We start from the raw sequence: 26,165 nt of genomic DNA, 5'->3' as shown, positions 1-26,165 counted from the left end.
TGTGACAGAGACAGTAGAGGGTGTTTAAATCCTAGCAGCTGTGTTTTAATGTGACAGAGACAGAGACAGTAGAGGTGTTTAAATCCTAGCAGCTGTGTTTTAATGTGCCAGAGACAGTAGAGGGTGTTTAAATCCTAGCAGCTGTGTTTTAATGTGACAGAGACAGAGACAGTAGAGGGTGTTTAAATCCTAGCAGCTGTGTTTTAATGTGACAGAGACAGAGACAGTAGAGGGTGTTTAAATCCTAGCAGCTGTGTTTTAATGTGACAGAGACAGTAGAGGGTGTTTAAATCCTAGCAGCTGTGTTTTAATGTGACAGAGACAGTAGAGGGTGTTTAAATCCTAGCAGCTGTGTTTTAATGTGACAGAGACAGAGACAGTAGAGGTGTTTAAATCCTAGCAGCTGTGTTTTAATGTGCCAGAGACAGTAGAGGGTGTTTAAATCCTAGCAGCTGTGTTTTAATGTGACAGAGACAGAGACAGTAGAGGGTGTTTAAATCCTAGCAGCTGTGTTTTAATGTGACAGAGACAGAGACAGTAGAGGTGTTTAAATCCTAGCAGCTGTGTTTTAATGTGACAGAGACAGAGACAGTAGAGGGTGTTTAAATCCTAGCAGCTGTGTTTTAATGTGACAGAGACAGAGACAGTAGAGGTGTTTAAATCCTAGCAGCTGTGTTTTAATGTGACAGAGACAGTAGAGGTGTTTAAATCCTAGCAGCTGTGTTTTAATGTGACAGAGACAGTAGAGGTGTTTAAATCCTAGCAGCTGTGTTTTAATGTGACAGAGACAGAGACAGTAGAGGGTGTTTAAATCCTAGCAGCTGTGTTTTAATGTGACAGAGACAGAGACAGTAGAGGGTGTTTAAATCCTAGCAGCTGTGTTTTAATGTGCCAGAGACAGTAGAGGTGTTTAAATCCTAGCAGCTGTGTTTTAATGTGACAGAGACAGTAGAGGTGTTTAAATCCTAGCAGCTGTGTTTTAATGTGACAGAGACAGTAGAGGGTGTTTAAATCCTAGCAGCTGTGTTTTAATGTGCCAGAGACAGTAGAGGTGTTTAAATCCTAGCAGCTGTGTTTTAATGTGACAGAGACAGAGACAGTAGAGGTGTTTAAATCCTAGCAGCTGTGTTTTAATGTGACAGAGACAGTAGAGGGTGTTTAAATCCTAGCAGCTGTGTTTTAATGTGCCAGAGACAGAGACAGTAGAGGTGTTTAAATCCTAGCAGCTGTGTTTTAATGTGACAGAGACAGTAGAGGGTGTTTAAATCCTAGCAGCTGTGTTTTAATGTGACAGAGACAGTAGAGGTGTTTAAATCCTAGCAGCTGTGTTTTAATGTGACAGAGACAGAGACAGTAGAGGGTGTTTAAATCCTAGCAGCTGTGTTTTAATGTGACAGAGACAGAGACAGTAGAGGGTGTTTAAATCCTAGCAGCTGTGTTTTAATGTGACAGAGACAGTAGAGGGTGTTTAAATCCTAGCAGCTGTGTTTTAATGTGACAGAGACAGTAGAGGGTGTTTAAATCCTAGCAGCTGTGTTTTAATGTGCCAGAGACAGTAGAGGTGTTTAAATCCTAGCAGCTGTGTTTTAATGTGCCAGAGACAGTAGAGGTGTTTAAATCCTAGCAGCTGTGTTTTAATGTGACAGAGACAGTAGAGGTGTTTAAATCCTAGCAGCTGTGTTTTAATGTGACAGAGACAGTAGAGGGTGTTTAAATCCTAGCAGCTGTGTTTTAATGTGACAGAGACAGTAGAGGTGTTTAAATCCTAGCAGCTGTGTTTTAATGTGACAGAGACAGAGACAGTAGAGGGTGTTTAAATCCTAGCAGCTGTGTTTTAATGTGCCAGAGACAGAGACAGTAGAGGTGTTTAAATCCTAGCAGCTGTGTTTTAATGTGACAGAGACAGTAGAGGGTGTTTAAATCCTAGCAGCTGTGTTTTAATGTGACAGAGACAGAGACAGTAGAGGTGTTTAAATCCTAGCAGCTGTGTTTTAATGTGACAGAGACAGTAGAGGGTGTTTAAATCCTAGCAGCTGTGTTTTAATGTGACAGAGACAGAGACAGTAGAGGGTGTTTAAATCCTAGCAGCTGTGTTTTAATGTGACAGAGACAGAGACAGTAGAGGTGTTTAAATCCTAGCAGCTGTGTTTTAATGTGACAGAGACAGTAGAGGTGTTTAAATCCTAGCAGCTGTGTTTTAATGTGACAGAGACAGTAGAGGTGTTTAAATCCTAGCAGCTGTGTTTTAATGTGCCAGAGACAGTAGAGGTGTTTAAATCCTAGCAGCTGTGTTTTAATGTGACAGAGACAGAGACAGTAGAGGTGTTTAAATCCTAGCAGCTGTGTTTTAATGTGCCAGAGACAGTAGAGGGTGTTTAAATCCTAGCAGCTGTGTTTTAATGTGACAGAGACAGAGACAGTAGAGGTGTTTAAATCCTAGCAGCTGTGTTTTAATGTGACAGAGACAGTAGAGGGTGTTTAAATCCTAGCAGCTGTGTTTTAATGTGACAGAGACAGAGACAGTAGAGGGTGTTTAAATCCTAGCAGCTGTGTTTTAATGTGACAGAGACAGAGACAGTAGAGGTGTTTAAATCCCAGCAGCTGTGTTTTAATGTGACAGAGACAGTAGAGGGTGTTTAAATCCTAGCAGCTGTGTTTTAATGTGACAGAGACAGAGACAGTAGAGGGTGTTTAAATCCTAGCAGCTGTGTTTTAATGTGACAGAGACAGTAGAGGGTGTTTAAATCCTAGCAGCTGTGTTTTAATGTGACAGAGACAGAGACAGTAGAGGGTGTTTAAATCCTAGCAGCTGTGTTTTAATGTGACAGATACAGAGACATTAGAGGGTGTTTAAATCCTAGCAGCTGTGTTTTAATGTGCCAGAGACAGAGACAGTAGAGGGTGTTTAAATCCTAGCAGCTGTGTTTTAATGTGACAGAGACAGTAGAGGTGTTTAAATCCTAGCAGCTGTGTTTTAATGTGACAGAGACAGAGACAGTAGAGGGTGTTTAAATCCTAGCAGCTGTGTTTTAATGTGACAGAGACAGAGACAGTAGAGGGTGTTTAAATCCTAGCAGCTGTGTTTTAATGTGACAGAGACAGTAGAGGTGTTTAAATCCTAGCAGCTGTGTTTTAATGTGACAGAGACAGAGACAGTAGAGGGTGTTTAAATCCTAGCAGCTGTGTTTTAATGTGACAGAGACAGAGACAGTAGAGGTGTTTAAATCCTAGCAGCTGTGTTTTAATGTGACAGAGACAGTAGAGGTGTTTAAATCCTAGCAGCTGTGTTTTAATGTGACAGAGACAGAGACAGTAGAGGGTGTTTAAATCCTAGCAGCTGTGTTTTAATGTGACAGAGACAGAGACAGTAGAGGTGTTTAAATCCTAGCAGCTGTGTTTTAATGTGACAGAGACAGTAGAGGGTGTTTAAATCCTAGCAGCTGTGTTTTAATGTGACAGAGACAGAGACAGTAGAGGGTGTTTAAATCCTAGCAGCTGTGTTTTAATGTGACAGAGACAGTAGAGGGTGTTTAAATCCTAGCAGCTGTGTTTTAATATGACAGAGACAGTAGAGGTGTTTAAATCCTAGCAGCTGTGTTTTAATGTGCAGCAGAGACAGTAGAGGGTGTTTAAATCCTAGCAGCTGTGTTTTAATGTGACAGAGACAGAGACAGTAGAGGGTGTTTAAATCCTAGCAGCTGTGTTTTAATGTGCCAGAGACAGAGACAGTAGAGGTGTTTAAATCCTAGCAGCTGTGTTTTAATGTGACAGAGACAGAGACAGTAGAGGGTGTTTAAATCCTAGCAGCTGTGTTTTAATGTGACAGAGACAGTAGAGGGTGTTTAAATCCTAGCAGCTGTGTTTTAATGTGACAGAGACAGTAGAGGGTGTTTAAATCCTAGCAGCTGTGTTTTAATGTGACAGAGACAGAGACAGTAGAGGTGTTTAAATCCTAGCAGCTGTGTTTTAATGTGACAGAGACAGAGACAGTAGAGGGTGTTTAAATCCTAGCAGCTGTGTTTTAATGTGACAGAGACAGTAGAGGGTGTTTAAATCCTAGCAGCTGTGTTTTAATGTGACAGAGACAGTAGAGGGTGTTTAAATCCTAGCAGCTGTGTTTTAATGTGACAGAGACAGTAGAGGGTGTTTAAATCCTAGCAGCTGTGTTTTAATGTGACAGAGACAGTAGAGGGTGTTTAAATCCTAGCAGCTGTGTTTTAATATGACAGAGACAGTAGAGGTGTTTAAATCCTAGCAGCTGTGTTTTAATGTGACAGAGACAGTAGAGGTGTTTAAATCCTAGCAGCTGTGTTTTAATGTGACAGAGACAGAGACAGTAGAGGTGTTTAAATCCTAGCAGCTGTGTTTTAATGTGACAGAGACAGTAGAGGGTGTTTAAATCCTAGCAGCTGTGTTTTAATGTGACAGAGACAGAGACAGTAGAGGGTGTTTAAATCCTAGCAGCTGTGTTTTAATGTGACAGAGACAGAGACAGTAGAGGGTGTTTAAATCCTAGCAGCTGTGTTTTAATGTGACAGAGACAGAGACAGTAGAGGGTGTTTAAATCCTAGCAGCTGTGTTTTAATGTGACAGAGACAGAGACAGTAGAGGTGTTTAAATCCTAGCAGCTGTGTTTTAATGTGACAGAGACAGTAGAGGGTGTTTAAATCCTAGCAGCTGTGTTTTAATGTGACAGAGACAGAGACAGTAGAGGGTGTTTAAATCCTAGCAGCTGTGTTTTAATGTGACAGAGACAGTAGAGGTGTTTAAATCCTAGCAGCTGTGTTTTAATGTGACAGAGACAGAGACAGTAGAGGGTGTTTAAATCCTAGCAGCTGTGTTTTAATGTGCCAGAGACAGAGACAGTAGAGGTGTTTAAATCCTAGCAGCTGTGTTTTAATGTGACAGAGACAGAGACAGTAGAGGTGTTTAAATCCTAGCAGCTGTGTTTTAATGTGACAGAGACAGTAGAGGGTGTTTAAATCCTAGCAGCTGTGTTTTAATGTGACAGAGACAGTAGAGGTGTTTAAATCCTAGCAGCTGTGTTTTAATGTGACAGAGACAGTAGAGGTGTTTAAATCCTAGCAGCTGTGTTTTAATGTGCCAGAGACAGTAGAGGTGTTTAAATCCTAGCAGCTGTGTTTTAATGTGACAGAGACAGTAGAGGGTGTTTAAATCCTAGCAGCTGTGTTTTAATGTGACAGAGACAGAGACAGTAGAGGGTGTTTAAATCCTAGCAGCTGTGTTTTAATGTGACAGAGACAGTAGAGGGTGTTTAAATCCTAGCAGCTGTGTTTTAATGTGACAGAGACAGAGACAGTAAAGGGTGTTTAAATCCTAGCAGCTGTGTTTTAATGTGACAGAGACAGTAGAGGGTGTTTAAATCCTAGCAGCTGTGTTTTAATATGACAGAGACAGAGACAGTAGAGGTGTTTAAATCCTAGCAGCTGTGTTTTAATGTGACAGAGACAGAGACAGTAGAGGGTGTTTAAATCCTAGCAGCTGTGTTTTAATGTGACAGAGACAGTAGAGGGTGTTTAAATCCTAGCAGCTGTGTTTTAATATGACAGAGACAGTAGAGGTGTTTAAATCCTAGCAGCTGTGTTTTAATATGACAGAGACAGTAGAGGTGTTTAAATCCTAGCAGCTGTGTTTTAATGTGACAGAGACAGAGACAGTAGAGGGTGTTTAAATCCTAGCAGCTGTGTTTTAATGTGACAGAGACAGAGACAGTAGAGGGTGTTTAAATCCTAGCAGCTGTGTTTTAATGTGCCAGAGACAGAGACAGTAGAGGTGTTTAAATCCTAGCAGCTGTGTTTTAATGTGACAGAGACAGAGACAGTAGAGGGTGTTTAAATCCTAGCAGCTGTGTTTTAATGTGACAGAGACAGTAGAGGTGTTTAAATCCCAGCAGCTGTGTTTTAATGTGACAGAGACAGAGACAGTAGAGGTGTTTAAATCCTAGCAGCTGTGTTTTAATGTGACAGAGACAGAGACAGTAGAGGGTGTTTAAATCCTAGCAGCTGTGTTTTAATGTGACAGAGACAGTAGAGGGTGTTTAAATCCTAGCAGCTGTGTTTTAATGTGACAGAGACAGAGACAGTAGAGGGTGTTTAAATCCTAGCAGCTGTGTTTTAATGTGACAGAGACAGAGACAGTAGAGGGTGTTTAAATCCTAGCAGCTGTGTTTTAATGTGCCAGAGACAGAGACAGTAGAGGGTGTTTAAATCCTAGCAGCTGTGTTTTAATGTGACAGAGACAGTAGAGGTGTTTAAATCCTAGCAGCTGTGTTTTAATGTGACAGAGACAGTAGAGGTGTTTAAATCCTAGCAGCTGTGTTTTAATGTGACAGAGACAGAGACAGTAGAGGGTGTTTAAATCCTAGCAGCTGTGTTTTAATGTGACAGAGACAGAGACAGTAGAGGGTGTTTAAATCCTAGCAGCTGTGTTTTAATGTGACAGAGACAGAGACAGTAGAGGTGTTTAAATCCTAGCAGCTGTGTTTTAATGTGACAGAGACAGAGACAGTAGAGGTGTTTAAATCCTAGCAGCTGTGTTTTAATGTGACAGAGACAGTAGAGGGTGTTTAAATCCTAGCAGCTGTGTTTTAATGTGACAGAGACAGTAGAGGTGTTTAAATCCTAGCAGCTGTGTTTTAATATGACAGAGACAGAGACAGTAGAGGGTGTTTAAATCCTAGCAGCTGTGTTTTAATGTGCCAGAGACAGTAGAGGTGTTTAAATCCTAGCAGCTGTGTTTTAATGTGCCAGAGACAGTAGAGGTGTTTAAATCCTAGCAGCTGTGTTTTAATGTGACAGAGACAGTAGAGGGTGTTTAAATCCTAGCAGCTGTGTTTTAATGTGACAGAGACAGTAGAGGGTGTTTAAATCCTAGCAGCTGTGTTTTAATGTGACAGAGACAGAGACAGTAGAGGGTGTTTAAATCCTAGCAGCTGTGTTTTAATGTGACAGAGACAGAGACAGTAGAGGTGTTTAAATCCTAGCAGCTGTGTTTTAATGTGACAGAGACAGTAGAGGTGTTTAAATCCTAGCAGCTGTGTTTTAATGTGACAGAGACAGAGACAGTAGAGGGTGTTTAAATCCTAGCAGCTGTGTTTTAATGTGACAGAGACAGAGACAGTAGAGGTGTTTAAATCCTAGCAGCTGTGTTTTAATGTGCCAGAGACAGTAGAGGGTGTTTAAATCCTAGCAGCTGTGTTTTAATGTGACAGAGACAGTACAGGGTGTTTAAATCCTAGCAGCTGTGTTTTAATATGCACAGAGACAGTAGAGGTGTTTAAATCCTAGCAGCTGTGTTTTAATGTGACAGAGACAGAGACAGTAGAGGGTGTTTAAATCCTAGCAGCTGTGTTTTAATGTGACAGAGACAGAGACAGTAGAGGGTGTTTAAATCCTAGCAGCTGTGTTTTAATGTGACAGAGACAGTAGAGGGTGTTTAAATCCTAGCAGCTGTGTTTTAATGTGACAGAGACAGAGACAGTAGAGGTGTTTAAATCCTAGCAGCTGTGTTTTAATGTGACAGAGACAGTAGAGGGTGTTTAAATCCTAGCAGCTGTGTTTTAATGTGACAGAGACAGTAGAGGTGTTTAAATCCTAGCAGCTGTGTTTTAATGTGCCAGAGAAAGAGACAGTACAGTGTGTTTGATCCAGCCCTGTTGCTGAACGTTTACAGTTCCTCTGCCTTTATTTCAAATGCCTGTGATGCATAGAGAATTCAGGTGCGGTTGTAGAAAAATGTATATCTGGCTCGTTTTATGGACTCCTCAGCATTTGACACTAGCTGAGACAGAAAGCCGGTGTTGTACAAGGAATAAAATCAGCGAGACAACATCATGCATGACTAAAACACACTTGAAACACATTCGCCTTGTTTACTAAGATAATGTGATGATCTATATTAATGCAGCAGGCAGTGCTGTGGGAGTCAAGCTGTGAGAACACAGGATACATTCCAAATGGTACCCTAATCCCTATGTAGTGCACTACTTTTTTACCAGGACCCAGGTCAAAAGAAGTGCACTATGTTGGTAATAAGAGTGCCATTTGGGATGCTAAGTAGCTGAGAATGGGATGTAGTTCTGTTTGTTGTCTTGACTCCTCCTCGGTGGTTTGGTATTAACTTAAATGTCTAGAATTAAGAAGGATAAACCTGCACACAGTATACAGGGCCGGCTCTAGCCTTTTGGGGGGCCCCAAGCGAGATTTGGTTAGAGGGGACCCCCAAAGCACACGCCTTCTCAGTGGATTGGTGATAAATTACATCTAGAATTAAAGTGGCGATATGTAACGTTTTGGGTGAGCCGACCAAATTCACACAGAAATGTGAATTACAGATCTGTAATTTCCATTGCAAGCTAGTCTAACACTTCAAACATACCGACAGTGTCGCAGCGCAAAATAGTACATAGCTTCATCTGGAAATGTATGAAACAAAGGTTCAACATTCACCTTCTGCTACCATTTCTGTCAAGCCGTCTACTCATACAGTTTGACACATATGTTCAATAAATCCAACGTCTGCACCACACCGAACTCACAGCAGCTGTCTCTGCAACGCAATGCTGCAAGGCAAACGCTGCGTTTCATTGGAAATGAATGTAATTCTGGTGTACCAAAATGCAATGACGCTGTCGCTGTGATCGAAGTGTAAGACACAGTAGATCTGTTCTATTATTTATATAGATCTGTTCTATTATTTCTATACTTCCTGTTCTTCAGTTTTGTTTTTTGCATCTTTTAATTTCAGTTTTGTTCACCAGCTTCAAACAGTCGAAACAACAATATGTTAGGTTATGGAAAATATATTTCACAGTAGTTTAGATGGTACAATGATTTTTTCCATCGGGCGTAGAGAAAATGTTGCAATTTTAAAGCAAGTTTTCTGCAATTCTACTAATTTTGCCATGTGGCAGAGAGAAAACGTTGCAATTGTATATACCATTTCATGCAATTCTACTCATTTCTACTCATAACGTTCTGCAGTTTTAAAGTTAATTCCAGCAATTCTACATATTTTGTAATAAATGATGCCATGTTAATAGGATATCTTAGTGAGAATGACTAACAGAATCAGTGGGGGCCTCCTGGAGTGCCCGGTTTGTTTACGGCCATGGTTACTACAGGTTAGGTAGCTGGCTAGACTAACTACCAATCTAAACATTGTTAGCTGACATGTTCATTGATTGACTGTCATAACAAGACAGAAACTGCTGATGCAACACATTTAAAAATAGCTTCTGGTGTATTTTATTATTCTTGGGGTTTTTTTCGGGGGGCGGGGGGCTATCGGCCAGGGTTGTTTACAGTATGCCTGGATCCGCCCTGACGGTATAAAGTACTTCTCTCATGCTTTGGACCCACAGCACGTCTCTTCAAATCAGCTCGATGAGGAAGCCCTTCTCTGATGATGTACACCTCTCCCCTACCCTCCCCTCCCCTCCACAGAACCTTCCCTCTCTCTCCCCTCCCCTCCCCTCAACAGAACCTTCCCTCTCTCTCCCCTCCCCTCCCCTCCACAGAACCTTCCCTCTCCTCCCCTCCCCTCCCCTCCACAGAATCTTCCCTCTCTCTCCCCTCCCCTCCACAGAACCTTCCCTCTCCTCCCCTCCCCTCCCCTCCACAGAATCTTCCCTCTCTCTCCCCTCCCCTCCCCTCCACAGAACCTTCCCTCCCCTCCCCTCCAAAGAACCTTCCCTCTCTCTCCCCTCCCCTCCACAGAACCTTCCCTCTCTCTCCCCTCCCCTCCCCTCCACAGAACCTTCCCTCCCCTCCCCTCCCCTCCACAGAACCTTCCCTCTCCTCCCCTCCCCTCCCCTCCACAGAACCTTCCCTCTCTCTCCCCTTCCCTCCCCTCCCCTCCACAGAACCTTCCCTCTCTCTCCCCTCCCCTCCCCTCCACAGAATCTTCCCTCTCTCTCTCTCCCCTCCCCTCCACAGAACCTTCCCTCTCTCTCCCCTCCCCTCCACAGAACCTTCCCTCTCTCTCCCCTCCCCTCCACAGAACCTTCCCTCTCTCTCCCCTCCCCTCCCCTCCAGAGAACCTTCCCTCTCCTCCCCCTCCACAGAACCTTCCCTCTCCTCCCCTCCCCTCCACAGAACCTTCCCTCTCTCTCCCCTCCCCTCCACAGAACCTTCCCTCTCTCTCCCCTCCCCTCCACAGAACCTTCCCTCTCTCTCCCCTCCCCTCCACAGAACCTTCCCTCTCTCTCCCCTCCCCTCCCCTCCAGAGAACCTTCCCTCTCCTCCCCCCCTCCACAGAACCTTCCCTCTCCTCCCCTCCCCTCCACAGAACCTTCCCTCTCTCTCCCCTCCCCTCCACAGAACCTTCCCTCTCTCTCCCCTCCCCTCCACAGAATCTTCCCTCTCTCTCCCCTCCCCTCCCCTCCACAGAACCTTCCCTCTCTCTCCCCTCCCCTCCACAGAACCTTCCCTCTCTCTCCCCTCCCCTCCACAGAACCTTCCCTCTCTCTCCCCTCCCCTCCACAGAACCTTCCCTCTCTCTCCCCTCCCCTCCCCTCCACAGAACCTTCCCTCCCCTCCCCCTCCCTCCCCTCCACAGAACCTTCCCTCTCCTCCCCCTCCCCTCCCCTCCCCTCCCCTCCACAGAACCTTCCCTCTCTCTCCACCCTTCCCTCCCCTCCCCTCCACAGAACCTTCCCTCTCTCTCCCCTCCCCTCCCCTCCACAGAATCTTCCCTCTCTCTCCCCTCCCCTCCCCTCCACAGAACCTTCCCTCTCTCTCCCCTCCCTCCCCCTCCACAGAATCTTCCCTCTCTCTCTCTCCCCTCCCCTCCACAGAACCTTCCCTCTCTCTCCCCCTCCCCTCCACAGAACCTTCCCTCTCTCTCCCCTCCCCTCCACAGGACCTTCCCTCTCTCTCCCCTCCCCTCCCCTCCAGAGAACCTTCCCTCTCCTCCCCCTCCACAGAACCTTCCCTCTCCTCCCCTCCCCTCCACAGAACCTTCCCTCTCTCTCCCCTCCCCTCCACAGAACCTTCCCTCTCTCTCCCCTCCCCTCCCCTCCAGAGAACCTTCCCTCTCTCTCCCCCTCCCTCCCCTCCAGAGAACCTTCCCTCTCTCTCCCCTCCCCTCCCCTCCAGAGAACCTTCCCTCTCTCTCCCCTCCCCTCCACAGAACCTTCCCTCTCTCTCCCCTCCCCTCCACAGAACCTTCCCTCTCTCTCCCCTCCCCTCCCCTCCACAGAACCTTCCCTCTCTCTCCCCTCCCCTCCACAGAACCTTCCCTCTCTCTCCCCTCCCCTCCCCTCCAGAGAACCTTCCCTCTCTCTCCCCTCCCCTCCCCTCCACAGAACCTTCCCTCTCCTCCCCTCCCCTCCACAGAACCTTCCCTCTCTCTCCCCTCCCTCCCCTCCACAGAACCTTCCCTCTCCTCCCCTCCACAGAACCTTCCCTCTCCCTCCCCTCCCCTCCCCTCCACAGAATCTTCCCTCTCTCTCCCCCCTCCCCTCCACAGAACCTTCCCTACGGTGTTAGAGGATGTTACCTATCTCTTTCTCCGCAGGTCGAGATACCTGCCCCAGAACTCTCTAGTCGTACATATTTTATATGGTATATGCTCCTCTTCCATTTATCTATCCGCAGGGTGGGCTACTTGCCCTATAAATCTCTTCTCTTCCCTGATGTTGTGTTGTGCATAAGAACAGCCCTTAGCCATGGTATATTGTCCATATACCACACCCCCTCGGGCCTTATTGCTTAGTTAACATACTCTCTCCCCTCTCCTGCCCAGGGCTGGCTACCTACCCCAGAACGTGCCCCTCCAGATCATCTGCTACCTACCCCAGGAGAGAGAGTTCCTGCCCTGGCACGCTGCCAGCCGCTCCCTCTACCAGCTGGACAAGCTGCTGGACCGCACAGAGGACTACAGCCTCTTCAGTGTAGGTTATAACCTCTGACCTCTAACCCTGACTCTAATCAAGCTGCTGGACCGCACAGAGGACTACAGCCTCTTCAGTGTAGGTTATAACCTATGAACTCTAAACATGACCCTGACCCTAATCAAGCTGCTGGACCGCACAGAGGACCACAGCCTTTTCAGTGTAGGTTATAACCTCTGACCCTGACCTCTAACCCTAACCTTGACCCTAACCAAGCTGCTGGACTTCACAGAGGACCACAGCTTCTTTAGTGTAGGTTATAACCTCTGACCTCTAACCCTGACCCTGACCCTAACCAAGCTGCTAGACTGCACATAGGACTACAGCCTCTTCCGTGTAGTTTATAACCTCTGACCCTAATCCTAACCCTGACCATATCTCCAACTACAGCCTCTTCAGTGTAGTTTATAACCTCTGACCCTAATCCTAACCCTGACCATAACCCTCCAACTACAGCCTCTTCAGTGTAGTTTATAACCTCTGACCCTAATCCTAACCCTGACTATAACCCTCCAACTACAGCCTCTTCAGTGTAGTTTATAACCTCTGACCCTAATCCTAACCCTGACCATAACCCTCCAACTACAGCCTCTTCAGTGTAGTTTATAACCTCTGACCCTAATCCTAACCCTGACTATAACCCTCCAACTACAGCCTCTTCAGTGTAGTTTATAACCTCTGACCCTAATCCTAACCCTGACTATAACCCTCCAACTACAGCCTCTTCAGTGTAGTTTATAACCTCTGACCCTAATCCTAACCCTGACTATAACCCTCCAACTACAGCCTCTTCAGTGTAGTTTATAACCTCTGACCCTAATCCTAACCCTGACTATAACCCTCCAACTACAGCCTCTTCCGTGTAGTTTATAACCTCTGACCCTAATCCTAACCCTGACCATATCTCCAACTACAGCCTCTTCAGTGTAGTTTATAACCCCTGACCCTAATCCTAACCCTGACTATAACCCTCCAACTACAGCCTCTTCAGTGTAGTTTATAACCCCTGACCCTAATCCTAACCCTGACTATAACCCTCCAACTACAGCCTCTTCAGTGTAGTTTATAACCTCTGACCCTAATCCTAACCCTGACTATAACCCTCCAACTACAGCCTCTTCAGTGTAGTTTATAACCTCTGACCCTAATCCTAACCCTGACTATAACCCTCCAACTACAGCCTCTTCAGTGTAGTTTATAACCTCTGACCCTAATCCTAACCCTGACTATAACCCTCCAACTACAGCCTCTTCAGTGTAGTTTATAACCTCTGACCCTAATCCTAATCCTAACCCTGACTATAACCCTCCAACTACAGCCTCTTCAGTGTAGTTTATAACCTCTGACCCTAATCCTAACCCTGACCATAACCCTCCAACTACAGCCTCTTCAGTGTAGTTTATAACCTCTGACCCTAATCCTAACCCTGACCATAACCCTCCAACTACAGCCTCTTCCGTATAGTTCATAACCTCTGACCCTAATCCTAACCCTGACCATATCTCCAACTACAGCCTCTTCAGTGTAGTTTATAACCTCTGACCCTAATCCTAACCCTGACCATAACCCTCCAACTACAGCCTCTTCAGTGTAGTTTATAACCTCTGACCCTAATCCTAACCCTGACTATAACCCTCCAACTACAGCCTCTTCAGTGTAGTTTATAACCTCTGACCCTAATCCTAACCCTGACCATAACCCTCCAACTACAGCCTCTTCAGTGTAGTTTATAACCTCTGACCCTAATCCTAACCCTGACTATAACCCTCCAACTACAGCCTCTTCAGTGTAGTTTATAACCTCTGACCCTAATCCTAACCCTGACCATAACCCTCCAACTACAGCCTCTTCAGTGTAGTTTATAACCTCTGACCCTAATCCTAACCCTGACTATAACCCTCCAACTACAGCCTCTTCAGTGTAGTTTATAACCTCTGACCCTAATCCTAACCCTGACTATAACCCTCCAACTACAGCCTCTTCAGTGTAGTTTATAACCTCTGACCCTAATCCTAACCCTGACCATAACCCTCCAACTACAGCCTGTTTGGTACAGCTGGTGCCATCTCAGACCTTCTCTAAAGACCCCCAGCACCTTTCTGTGGATCAGGGTTCAGGGTTCAGGGTATTGAGGAGCTTCTGCCCAGCACTATAAACCCTATGTACTAATGTACCTACTGAGCCCCAGCACTATAAACCCTATGTACTAATGTACCCACTGAGCCCCAGCACTATAAACCCTATGTACTAATGTACCCACTGAGCCCCAGCACTATAAACCCTATGTACTAATGTACCCACTGAGCCCCAGCACTATAAACCCTATGTACTAATGTACCCACTGAGCCCCAGCACTATAAACCCTATGTACTAATGTACCCACTGAGCCCCAGCACTATAAACCCTATGTACTAATGTACCCACTGAGCCCCAGCACTATAAACCCTATGTACTAATGTACCCACTGAGCCCCAGCACTATAAACCCTATGTACTAATGTACCCACTGAGCCCCAGCACTATAAACCCTATGTACTAATGTACCCACTGAGCCCCAGCACTATAAACCCTATGTACTAATGTACCCACTGAGCTCCAGCACTATAAACCCTATGTACTAATGTACCCACTGAGCCCCAGCACTATAAACCCTATGTACTAATGTACCCACTGAGCCCCAGCACTATAAACCCTATGTACTAATGTACCCACTGAGCCCCAGCACTATAAACCCTATGTACTAATGTACCCACTGAGCCCCAGCACTATAAACCCTATGTACTAATGTACCCACTGAGCCCTAGCACTATAAACCCTATGTACTAATGTACCCACTGAGCCCCAGCACTATAAACCCTATGTACTAATGTACCCACTGAGCCCCAGCACTATAAACCCTATGTACTAATGTACCCACTGAGCCCCAGCACTATAAACCCTATGTACTAATGTACCCACTGAGCCCCAGCACTATAAACCCTATGTACTAATGTACCCACTGAGCCCCAGCACTATAAACCCTATGTACTAATGTACCCACTGAGCCCCAGCACTATAAACCCTATGTACTAATGTACCCACTGAGCCCCAGCACTATAAACCCTATGTACTAGATCACCCACGGAGCCTCAGCACTATAAACCCTATGTACTAATGTACCCACTGAGCCCCAGCACTATAAACCCTATGTACTAGATCACCCACGGAGCCTCAGCACTATAAACCCTATGTACTAATGTACCCACTGAGCCCCAGCACTATAAACCCTATGTACTAATGTACCCACTGAGCCCCAGCACTATAAACCCTATGTACTAATGTACCCACTGAGCCCCAGCACTATAAACCCTATGTACTAATGTACCCACTGAGCCCCAGCACTATAAACCCTATGTACTAATGTACCCACTGAGCCCCAGCACTATAAACCCTATGTACTAATGTACCCACTGAGCCCCAGCACTATAAACCCTATGTACTAGATCACCCACGGAGCCCCAGCACTATAAACCCTATGTACTAATGTACCCACTGAGCCCCAGCACTATAAACCCTATGTACTAATGTACCCACTGAGCCCCAGCACTATAAACCCTATGTACTAATGTACCCACTGAGCCCCAGCACTATAAACCCTATGTACTAGATCACCCACGGAGCCTCAGCACAGGTCTGGAGGTCTTGATGTATGGGTTTTAAATGACTTATAAATGGTTTGTTGCTCCTGTTGAAGTGAAACCATAATGAGGTGTCTTATCTATCAAATAATGTGAAGTCCAGTCCATTTGTCAGTCTGACAACTCACACAGTTCTACTAGGCTTTATCATCAGTGGGTCCTCTGTCCCACCAGTGGGTCCTCTGTTCCACCAGTGGGTCCTCTGTTCCACCAGTGGGTCCTCTGTTCCACCAGTGGGTCCTCTGTTCCACCAGTGGGTACTCTGTTCCACCAGTGGGTCCTCTGTTCCACCAGTGGGTCCTCTGTTCCACCAGTGGGTCCTCTGTACCACCAGTGGGTCCTCTGTCCCATCAGTGGGTCCTCTGTTCCACCAGTGGGTCCTCTGTACCACTTTCCAGGGTGTCAGTGAGGGAGGGAGAGTGTCAGGGAGGGAGGGAGGGAGGGAGGGAGAGTGTCAGGGAGGGAGGGAGGGAGAGTGTCAGGGAGGGAGGGAGAGTGTCAGGGAGGGAGAGAGAGTGTCAGGGAGGGAGGGAGAGTGTCAGGGTGTCAGGGAGGGAGGGAGGGAGAGTGTCAGGGAGGGAGGGAGGGAGAGTGTCAGGGAGGGAGAGAGGGGGGGAGAGTGTCAGGGAGGGAGGGAGGGGGGGAGAGTGTCAGGGAGGGAGGGAGGGAGGGAGGGAGGGAGGGAGGGAGGGAGAGTGTCAGGGAGGGAGGGAGAGTGTCAGGGAGGGAGGGAGGGAGAGTGTAAGAGAGGGAGGGAGGGAGGGAGAGTGTCAGGGAGGGAGGGAGGGAGAGTGTCAGGGAGGGAGAGTGTCAGGGAGGGAGAGTGTCAGGGAGGGAGAGTGTCAGGAAGGGAGAGTATCAGGAAGGGAGAGTATCAGGAAGGGAGGGAGGGATTGTGTCAGGAAGGGAGAGTGTCAGGGAGGGAGAGTGTCAGGGAAGGAGAGTGTCAGGGAGGGAGAGTGTCAGAGCTGTTGGTCACCCACTCCTCTGGGACTGGTGTTAATTTGTTTCCCGTGTCTGTCCAAGCAGATGTTGAAGAGAATAATGGAGGACAGAAACAGCTGCAGGAGATTATTTATGTCCTGGCGTTGTGGCCTTCTCTTGGCAGGCCACCAAGGCCTCTGCTGGGTGCAGAGAGAGAGAGAGCCCACACAAGTCTGAGGAGGAGTGTTCAGTGTTCACCACTCAGCTGAGTGGCGTTAACCCTCAGTGTTGGCAGTGAATGGTTCTATACAGAGATCCACCCTGCGTCCCAAATTGCACCCTACTCCCTATATAGTGCACTACTTTAGACCAGAGTCCTAGTGGGTGGTAGTGCACTATAAAGGGCACAGCCCCAGAGAGGTGATTTACATGGAGAACAACAGGAACATGAAGGCTGTCACCTCCCACTAGGATGAGGAAGGAGGATAGTCCTCTTCAATTAGTAGGACAGCTGTGTGTGTGTGTGTGTGTGTGTGTGTGTGTGTGTGTGTGTGTGTGTGTGTGTGTGTGTGTGTGTGTGTGTGTGTGTGTGTGGGGTGTCTAGGCTGGGCCCTAATGTTAATCATGATTTGGTTTCAGTGAGGGACCGTGAAGGAGAGGCGCTACGTTAAATTAGCCTTGGCATCACCTGCTGTGTGGTTTGGAGAGCCAACACAATCATATTATGTGTCCCAAAATGGCATCACTATTTCCTTTATAGTGCACTTCTGTTGGTAAGGGTCCAAAAGGCTCTGGTGGAAAGTAGAGCACTTTCTAGGGAATGGAGTGTAATCTGGGACACATTCATAACCCTACACAGCTCCTAGCCATCTGGGATACATCCATAATCCTATCCTAGCCATCTGATGGTCGTTCTACCCTCTTCCTGTTACATTCTAAGGTACAGTCAGTCTGGAGTCAATCCTTCCCTCGAGGCAGTTGTCCTTGATAACAAGAGTCAGCTTTTTTATGTTGAAATATCAAAAACCTCTTGAGAATTACACTGCTTCGGCCACCAGGATCCGACCCCTCTTGCTGTTTATTTTCTGGGATTTTCAATTCCTCCTCCGCTAAAAATAGTTCTAAATATTTGTGTGTCATTTGCCAACTACTGACATGTTTATTTTCAGGTCTGACTAACAACATCTATCTACTGTTGGCTTGTTGCTTTCTACTTCCTCCCCAACAGGACTACGTGCTGAAGCAAGTGGCCTCAAAGTACCACAAGATGGGCTGGCCCTTGGCTCTCACAGAAGGCTCCATCATACAGGCCTCCTACCAGACTGAGTATGTGATGCATACAGTCACCTGTCACACAACAAGTGGCTGGGTTGGGATGTTGTCTTGACCCACAAGCAGATCATTTAACTGTAGTCTCTCCTTCTGTCCCTCCTTCCCTTCTCTCTCTCTCTCCCTCCTTCTGTCCCTCCTTCCCTTCTCTCTCTCTCTCCCTCCTTCTGTCCCTCCTTCCCTTCTCTCTCTCTCCCTCCTTCTGTCCCTCCTTCCCTTCTCTCTCTCTCCCTCCTTCTGTCCCTCCTTCCCTTCTCTCGCTCTCTCCCTCCTTCTGTCCCTCCTTCCCTTCTCTCGCTCTCTCCCTCCTCCTGTCCCTCCTTCCCTTCTCTCGCTCTCTCCCTCCTGTCCCTCCTTCCCTTCTCTCTCTCTCTCTCTCCTTCTGTCCCTCCTTCCCTTCTCTCGCTCTCTCCCTCCTTCTGTCCCTCCTTCCCTTCTCTCTCTCTCTCCCTCCTTCTGTCCCTCCTTCCCTTCTCTCTCTCTCTCCCTCCTTCTGTCCCTCGTTCCCTTCTCTCTCTCTCCCTCCTTCTGTCCCTCCTTCCCTTCTCTCGCTCTCTCCCCTCCTTCTGTCCCTCCTTCCCTTCTCTCTCTCTCTCCCTCCTTCTGTCCCTCCTTCCCTTCTCTCTCTCTCTCCCTCCTTCTGTCCCTCCTTCCCTTCTCTCTCTCTCCCTCCTTCTGTCCCTCCTTCCCTTCTCTCTCTCTCTCCCTCCTTCTGTCCCTCCTTCCCTTCTCTCTCTCTCTCTCTCCTTCTGTCCCTCCTTCCCTTCTCTCTCTCTCTCCCTCCTGTCCCTCCTTCCCTTCTCTCTCTCTCTCTCCCTCCTGTCCCTCCTTCCCTTCTCTCTCTCTCTCCCTCCTGTCCCTCCTTCCCTTCTCTCTCTCTCTCCCTCCTTCTGTCCCTCCTTCCCTTCTCTCTCTCTCCCTCCTTCTGTCCCTCCTTCCCTTCTCTCGCTCTCTCCCTCCTTCTGTCCCTCCTTCCCTTCTCTCGCTCTCTCCCTCCTCCTGTTCCTCCTTCCCTTCTCTCTCTCTCTCCCTCCTTCTGTCCCTCCTTCCCTTCTCTCTCTCTCTCCCTCCTTCTGTCCCTCCTTCCCTTCTCTCGCTCTCTCCCTCCTTCTGTCCCTCCTTCCCTTCTCTCTCTCTCTCCCTCCTTCTGTCCCTCCTTCCCTTCTCTCTCTCTCTCCCTCCTTCTGTCCCTCGTTCCCTTCTCTTTCTCTCTCCCTCCTTCTGTCCCTCCATCCCTTCTCTCTCTCTCTCCCTCCTTTTGTCCCTCCTTCCCTTCTCTCGCTCTCTCCCTCCTTCTGTCCCTCCTTCCCTTCTCTCGCTCTCTCCCTCCTTCTGTCCATCCTTCCCTTCTCTCTCTCTATCTGCTTCTGTCTCTCCTTCCCTCTTCTTTTTCCCTTCCTCTCTCTCTCCCCCTCCCTCTCTCCCTCTCTCATTCCCTCCCTCCCTCCCCCTTTTTTTGTTTCTGTACCTCTCACCACCTGACCCTCTTCCACCTCTCTCCCTCTCTTCTCTCTCCCCCTCTCTCTCTCCTCTCTCTCTCCTCTCTTCTCCCTCCCTCCCTCCCTCCCTCCCTCCTCCCTCCCTCCCTCCCTCCCACTGTCTCATGGACAGAGAGCTGCAGAGAGAGGTGATCATGCTGGCTTGTAGTTTTGGGAACAAGCACTGTCACCGCCAAGCCGTGTCACTCATCTCTGATTGGATCTCCAGCAACAAGAACAGGTACAGTAGACAGCATCCTAAATGGCACCCAGTGGTTCTGGCTTATCCCCGCCCCCGTGGGACGGTTGAGCTAACGTAGGCTAATGTGATTAGCATGAGATTGTATGTAACAAAAAAAGATCCCAGGACATAGACATATCTAATATGGGCAGAAAGCTTAAATTCTTGTTAATCTAACTGCACTGCCCAATTTACAGTAGCTATTACAGTGAAATAATACCATGCTATTGTTTGAGGAGAGTGCACAATTATGAACTTGAAAATGTATTAATTAACCAATTAGGCACATTTGGGCAGTCTTAATACAACATTTTGAACAGATATGCAATGGTTCATTGGATCAGTCTAAAACTTTGCACATACACAATCTAAACTACATTATGGCCTTTCTCTTGCATTTCAAAGATTATGGTACAATTTGTTTTTTTAAAATCTTTTACCAGATCTAATGTGCTATATTCTCCTAGATGAATTCTACATTTCCACAAACTTCAAAGTGTTTCCTTTCAAATGGTATCAAGAATATGCATATCCTTGTTTCAGGTCCTGAGCTATAGACAGTTAGATTTGGGTATGTCATTTTAGGCGAAAATTGAAAACAAAAAGGTGAGATCCTTATTAAATCAGTGCACTACTGTATAGGGAGTAGGGTCCTCTTTCAGATTGGTCCATAGAGACAGAGAGCGGGTGTCGTGCTGGGCCCACAGTGGACCACATGTTGAATTTACATATACTGTACATAGTAGGAGGACAGATTCACTTGGAAGACACTGGTCTGAAAGCTCCTTATCATTTAGAGAGATTTCCACCCACTGTGTGGACCACAAGGGAACAGAATGTTTAGTCTAGTTTAAAGGTAATTTTCATTAAAAAGGGTGAGAGACAAGCCACTAAACGTCACTGGATGAGATAGTGGAAGCTTACATGTATCATTCTGCCTTATTTCCAACAAGACACCTCTCCTCTTTATATATCAGCAAGCAGCTCTCCTCTCTCCTCTTTATATATCACCAAGCAGCTCTCCTCTCTCCTCTTTATATATCACCAAGCAGTTCTCCTCTCTCCTCTTTATATATCACCAAGCAGCTCTCCTCTTTATATATCACCAAGCAGTTCTCCTCTTTATATATCACCAAGCAGCTCTCCTCTCTCCTCTTTTTATATCACCAAGCAGCTCTCCTCTCTCCTCTTTATATATCACCAAGCAGTTCTCTTCTTTATATATCACCAAGCAGCTCTCCTCTCTCCTCTTTTTATATCACCAAGCAGCTCTCCTCTCTCCTCTTTATATGTCACCAAGCAGCTCTCCTCTCTCCTCTTTATATATCACCAAGCAGCTCTCCTCTCTCCTCTTTATATATCACCAAGCAGCTCTCCTCTCTCCTCTTTATATATCACCAAGCAGCTCTCCTCTCTCCTCTTTATATATCACCAAGCAGCTCTCCTCTCTCCTCTTTATATATCACCAAGCAGCTCTCCTCTCCTCTTTATATATCACCAAGCAGTTCTCCTCTCTCCTCTTTATATATCACCAAGCAGCTCTCCTCTCTCCTCTTTATATATCACCAAGCAGCTCTCCTCTCTCCTCTTTATATATCACCAAGCAGCTCTCCTCTCTCCTCTTTATATATCACCAAGCAGCTCTCCTCTCTCCTCTTTATATATCACCAAGCAGTTCTCCTCTCTCCTCTTTATATATCACCAAGCAGTTCTCCTCTCTCCTCTTTATATATCACTAAGCAGCTCTCCTCTCTCCTCTTTATATATCACCAAGCAGCTCTCCTCTCTCCTCTTTATATATCACCAAGCAGTTCTCCTCTCTCCTCTTTATATATCACCAAGCAGTTCTCCTCTCTCCTCTTTATATATCACCAAGCAGCTCTCCTCTTTATATATCACCAAGCAGTTCTCCTCTTTATATATCACCAAGCAGCTCTCCTCTCTCCTCTTTATATATCACCAAGCAGCTCTCCTCTCTCCTCTTTAGATATCACCAAGCAGCTCTCCTCTCTCTTCTTTATATATCACCAAGCAGCTCTCCTCTTTATATATCACCAAGCAGCTCTCCTCTCTCTTCTTTAGATATCAGCAAGCAGCTCTCCTCTCTCCTCTTTAGATATCAGCAAGCAGCTCTCCTTTCTCCTCTTTATATATCACCAAGCAGCTCTCCTCTGTCCTCTTTATATATGACCAAGCACCTCTCCTCTCTCCTCTTTAGATATCAGCAAGCAGCTCTCCTCTCTCCACTTTATATATCACCAAGCAGCTCTCCTCTCTCTTCTTTATATATCACCAAGCAGCTCTCCTCTCTCCTCTTTAGATATCACCAAGCAGCTCTCCTCTCTCCTCTTTATATATCACCAAGCAGCTCTCCTCTCTCCTCTTTATATATCACTAAGCAGCTCTCCTCTCTCCTCTTTATATATCACCAAGCAGCTCTCCTCTTTATATATCACCAAGCAGCTCTCGTCTTTATATATCACCAAGCAGCTCTCCTCTCTCCTCTTTATATATCACCAAGCAGCTCTCCTCTCTCCTCTTTATATATCACCAAGCAGCTCTCCTCTCTCCTCTTTATATATCACCAAGCAGCTCTCCTCTCTCCTCTTTATATATCACCAAGCAGCTCTCCTCTCTCCTCTTTATATATCACCAAGCAGCTCTCCACTCTCCTCTTTATATATCACCAAGCAGCTCTCCTCTCTCCTCTTTATATATCACCAAGCAGTTCTCCTCTCTCCTCTTTATATATCACCAAGCAGCTCTCCTCTCTCCTCTTTATATCAGCAAGCAGCTCTCCTCTCTCCTCTTTATATATCAGCAAGCAGCTCTCCTCTCTCCTCTTTATATATCACCAAGCAGCTCTCCTCTCTCCTCTTTATATATCACCAAGCAGCTCTCCTCTCTCCTCTTTATATATCACCAAGCAGCTCTCCTCTTTATATATCACCAAGCAGCTCTCCTCTCTCCTCTTTAGATATCACCAAGCAGCTCTCCTCTCTCCTCTTTAGATATCAGCAAGCAGCTCTCCTTTCTCCTCTTTATATATCCCCAAGCACCTCTCCTCTCTCCTCTTTAGATATCAGCAAGCAGCTCTCCTCTCTCCACTTTATATATCACCAAGCAGCTCTCCTCTCTCTTCTTTATATATCACCAAGCAGCTCTCCTCTCTCCTCTTTATATATCACCAAGCAGCTCTCCTCTCTCCTCTTTATATATCACTAAGCAGCTCTCCTCTCTCCACTTTATATATCACCAAGCAGCTCTCCTCTCTCCTCTTTAGATATCACCAAGCAGCTCTCCTCTCTCCTCTTTATATGTCACCAAGCAGCTCTCCTCTCTCCTCTTTAGATATCAGCAAGCAGCTCTCCTCTCTCCTCTTTATATCACCAAGCAGCTCTCCTCTCTCCTCTTTATATATCACCAAGCAGCTCTCCTCTCTCCTCTTTAGTTATCACCAAGCAGCTCTCCTCTTTAGATATCAGCAAGCAGCTCTCCTCTCTCCTCTTTATATCAGCAAGCAGCTCTCCTCTCTCCTCTTTATATATCACCAAGCAGCTCTCCTCTCTCCTCTTTATATATCACCAAGCAGCTCTCCTCTTTATATATCACCAAGCAGCTCTCCTCTCTCCTCTTTAGATATGACCAAGCAGCTCTCCTCTCTCTTCTTTAGATATCCCCAAGCAGCTCTCCTCTCTCTTCTTTATATATCCCCAAGCAGCTCTCCTCTCTCTTCTTTAGATATCACCAAGCAGCTCTCCTCTCTCCTCTTTAGATATCACCAAGACACCTCTCCTCTTTATATATCACCAAGCAGCTCTCCTCTTTAGATATCACCAAGCAGCTCTCCTCTCTCCTCTTTAGATATCACCAAGACACCTCTCCTCTTTATATATCACCAAGCAGCTCTCCTCTTCATATATCACCAAGTAGCTCTCCTCTTTATATATCACCAAGCAGCTCTCCTCTCTCCTCTTTATATATCACCAAGCAGCTCTCCTCTCTCCTCTTTATATATCACCAAGCAGCTCTCCTCTCTCCTCTTTATATATCACCAAGCAGCTCTCCTCTCTCCTCTTTAGATATCACCAAGCAGCTCTCCTCTCTCCTCTTTAGATATCACCAAGCAGCTCTCCTCTCTCCTCTTTAGATATCACCAAGCAGCTCTCCTCTCTCCTCTTTATATATCACCAAGCAGCGCTCCTCTCTCTTCTTTATATATCACCAAGCAGCTCTCCTCTTTATATATCACCAAGCAGCTCTCCTCTCCTCTTTATATATCACCAAGCAGCTCTCCTCTCTCTTCTTTATATATCACCAAGCAGCTCTCCTCTCTCCTCTTTATATATCACCAAGCAGCTCTCCTCTCCTCTTTATATATCACCAAGCAGCTCTCCTCTCTCCTCTTTATATATCACCAAGCAGCTCTCCTCTTTATATATCACCAAGCAGCTCTCCTCTCTCTTCTTTATATATCACCAAGCAGCTCTCCTCTTTAGATATCACCAAGCAGCTCTCCTCTCTCTTCTTTATATATCACCAAGCAGCTCTCCTCTTTATATATCACCAAGCAGCTCTCCTCTTTATATATCACCAAGCAGCTCTCCTCTTTAGATATCAGCAAGCAGCTCTCCTCTCTCCTCTTTAGATATCAGCAAGCAGCTCTCCTCTCTCCTCTTTATATATCACCAAGCAGCTCTCCTCTTTATATATCACCAAGCAGCTCTCCTCTCTCCTCTTTAGATATCAGCAAGCAGCTCTCCTCTCTCCTCTTTAGATATCACCAAGCAGCTCTCCTCTTTAGTTATCACCAAGCAGCTCTCCTCTTTATATATCAGCAAGCAGCTCTCCTCTCTCCTCTTTATATATCACCAAGCAGCTCTCCTCTCTCCTCTTTATATCACCAAGCAGCTCTCCTCTCTCCTCTTTATATATCACCAAGCAGCTCTCCTCTCCTCTTTATATATCACCAAGCAGCTCTCCTCTCTCCTCTTTAGATATCACCAAGCAGCTCTCCTCTCTCTTCTTTATATATCACCAAGCAGCTGTCCTCTTTATATATCACCAAGCAGCTCTCCTCCCTCCTCTTTATATATCACCAAGCAGCTCTCCTCTTTATATATCACCAAGCAGCTCTCCTCTCTCTTCTTTATATATCACCAAGCAGCTCTCCTCTTTATATATCACCAAGCAGCTCTCCTCCCCTCTTTATATATCACCAAGCAGCTCTCCTCTCTCCTCAATTATATATCACCAAGCAGCTCTCCTCTCTCCTCTTTATATATCACCAAGCAGCTCTCCTCTCTCCTCTTTAGATATCACCAAGCAGCTCTCCTCTCTCCTCTTTATATATCACCAAGCAGCTCTCCTCTCTCCTCTTTATATATCACCAAGCAGCTCTCCTCTTTATATATCACCAAGCAGCTCTCCTCTCTCCTCAATTATATATCACCAAGCAGCTCTCCTCTCTCCTCTTTATATATCACCAAGCAGCTCTCCTCTTTATATATCACCAAGCAGTTCTCCTCTTTATATATCACCAAGCAGCTCTCCTCTCTCCTCTTTATATATCACCAAGCAGCTCTCCTCTTTATATATAATCAAGCAGCTCTCCTCTCTCCTCTTTATATATCACCAAGCAGCTCTCCTCTCTCCTCTTTATATATCACCAAGCAGCTCTCCTCTCTCCTCTTTATATATCAGCAAGCAGCTCTCCTCTCTCCTCTTTATATATCACCAAGCAGTTCTCCTCTCTCCTCTTTATATATCACCAAGCAGCTCTCCTCTCTCCTCTTTATATATCACCAAGCAGTTCTCCTCTTTATATATCACCAAGCAGCTCTCCTCTCTCCTCTTTATATATCACCAAGACACCTCTCCTCTTTATATATCACCAAGCAGCTCTCCTCTCTCCCTCTTTATATATCACCAAGCAGCTCTCCTCTCTCCTCTTTATATATCACCAAGCAGTTCTCCTCTCTCCTCTTTAGATATCACCAAGCAGCTCTCCTCTCTCCTCTTTATATATCACCAAGCAGCTCTCCTCTTTATATATCACCAAGCAGTTCTCCTCTTTATATATCACCAAGCAGCTCTCCTCTCTCCTCTTTATATATCACCAAGACACCTCTCCTCTTTATATATCACCAAGCAGCTCTCCTCTCTCCTCTTTATATATCACCAAGCAGCTCTCCTCTCTCCTCTTTATATATCACCAAGCAGTTCTCCTCTCTCCTCTTTAGATATCACCAAGCAGCTCTCCTCTCTCCTCTTTATATATCACCAAGCAGCTCTCCTCTTTATATATCACCAAGCAGTTCTCCTCTCTCCTCTTTATATATCACCAAGCAGTTCTCCTCTCTCCTCTTTATATATCACCAAGCAGCTCTCCTCTCTCCTCTTTATATATCACCAAGCAGCTCTCCTCTCTCCTCTTTATATATCACCAAGCAGCTCTCCTCTCTCTTCTTTATATATCACCAAGCAGCTCTCCTCTTTATATATCACCAAGCAGCTCTCCTCTCTCCTCTTTATATATCACCAAGCAGTTCTCCTCTCTCCTCTTTATATATCACCAAGCACCTCTCCTCTCTCCTCTTTATA

General features: G+C 46.1%; 1 protein-coding gene across 1 annotated transcript in view; it reads left to right on the top strand.

Moving 5' to 3' along the window:
* LOC106595568 (thyrotropin-releasing hormone-degrading ectoenzyme) overlaps positions 1 to 26,165 on the top strand; it is a 449,769-nt gene that overhangs the window by 400,393 nt on the left and 23,211 nt on the right. Inside the window, exons 13-15 of the mRNA XM_045700210.1 lie at positions 11,767 to 11,914; positions 17,743 to 17,840; positions 19,455 to 19,562. Coding sequence (XP_045556166.1) covers positions 11,767 to 11,914; positions 17,743 to 17,840; positions 19,455 to 19,562 — 354 coding nt within the window. The remainder of the gene's footprint in view (positions 1 to 11,766; positions 11,915 to 17,742; positions 17,841 to 19,454; positions 19,563 to 26,165) is intronic.

Source organism: Salmo salar, chromosome ssa17 (assembly GCF_905237065.1).
Source record: "Salmo salar chromosome ssa17, Ssal_v3.1, whole genome shotgun sequence".
NCBI lineage: Eukaryota > Metazoa > Chordata > Actinopteri > Salmoniformes > Salmonidae > Salmo > Salmo salar.
Note: the sequence above shows the minus strand (reverse complement) of the source record. Positions and strands in the feature narration are given on the sequence as shown.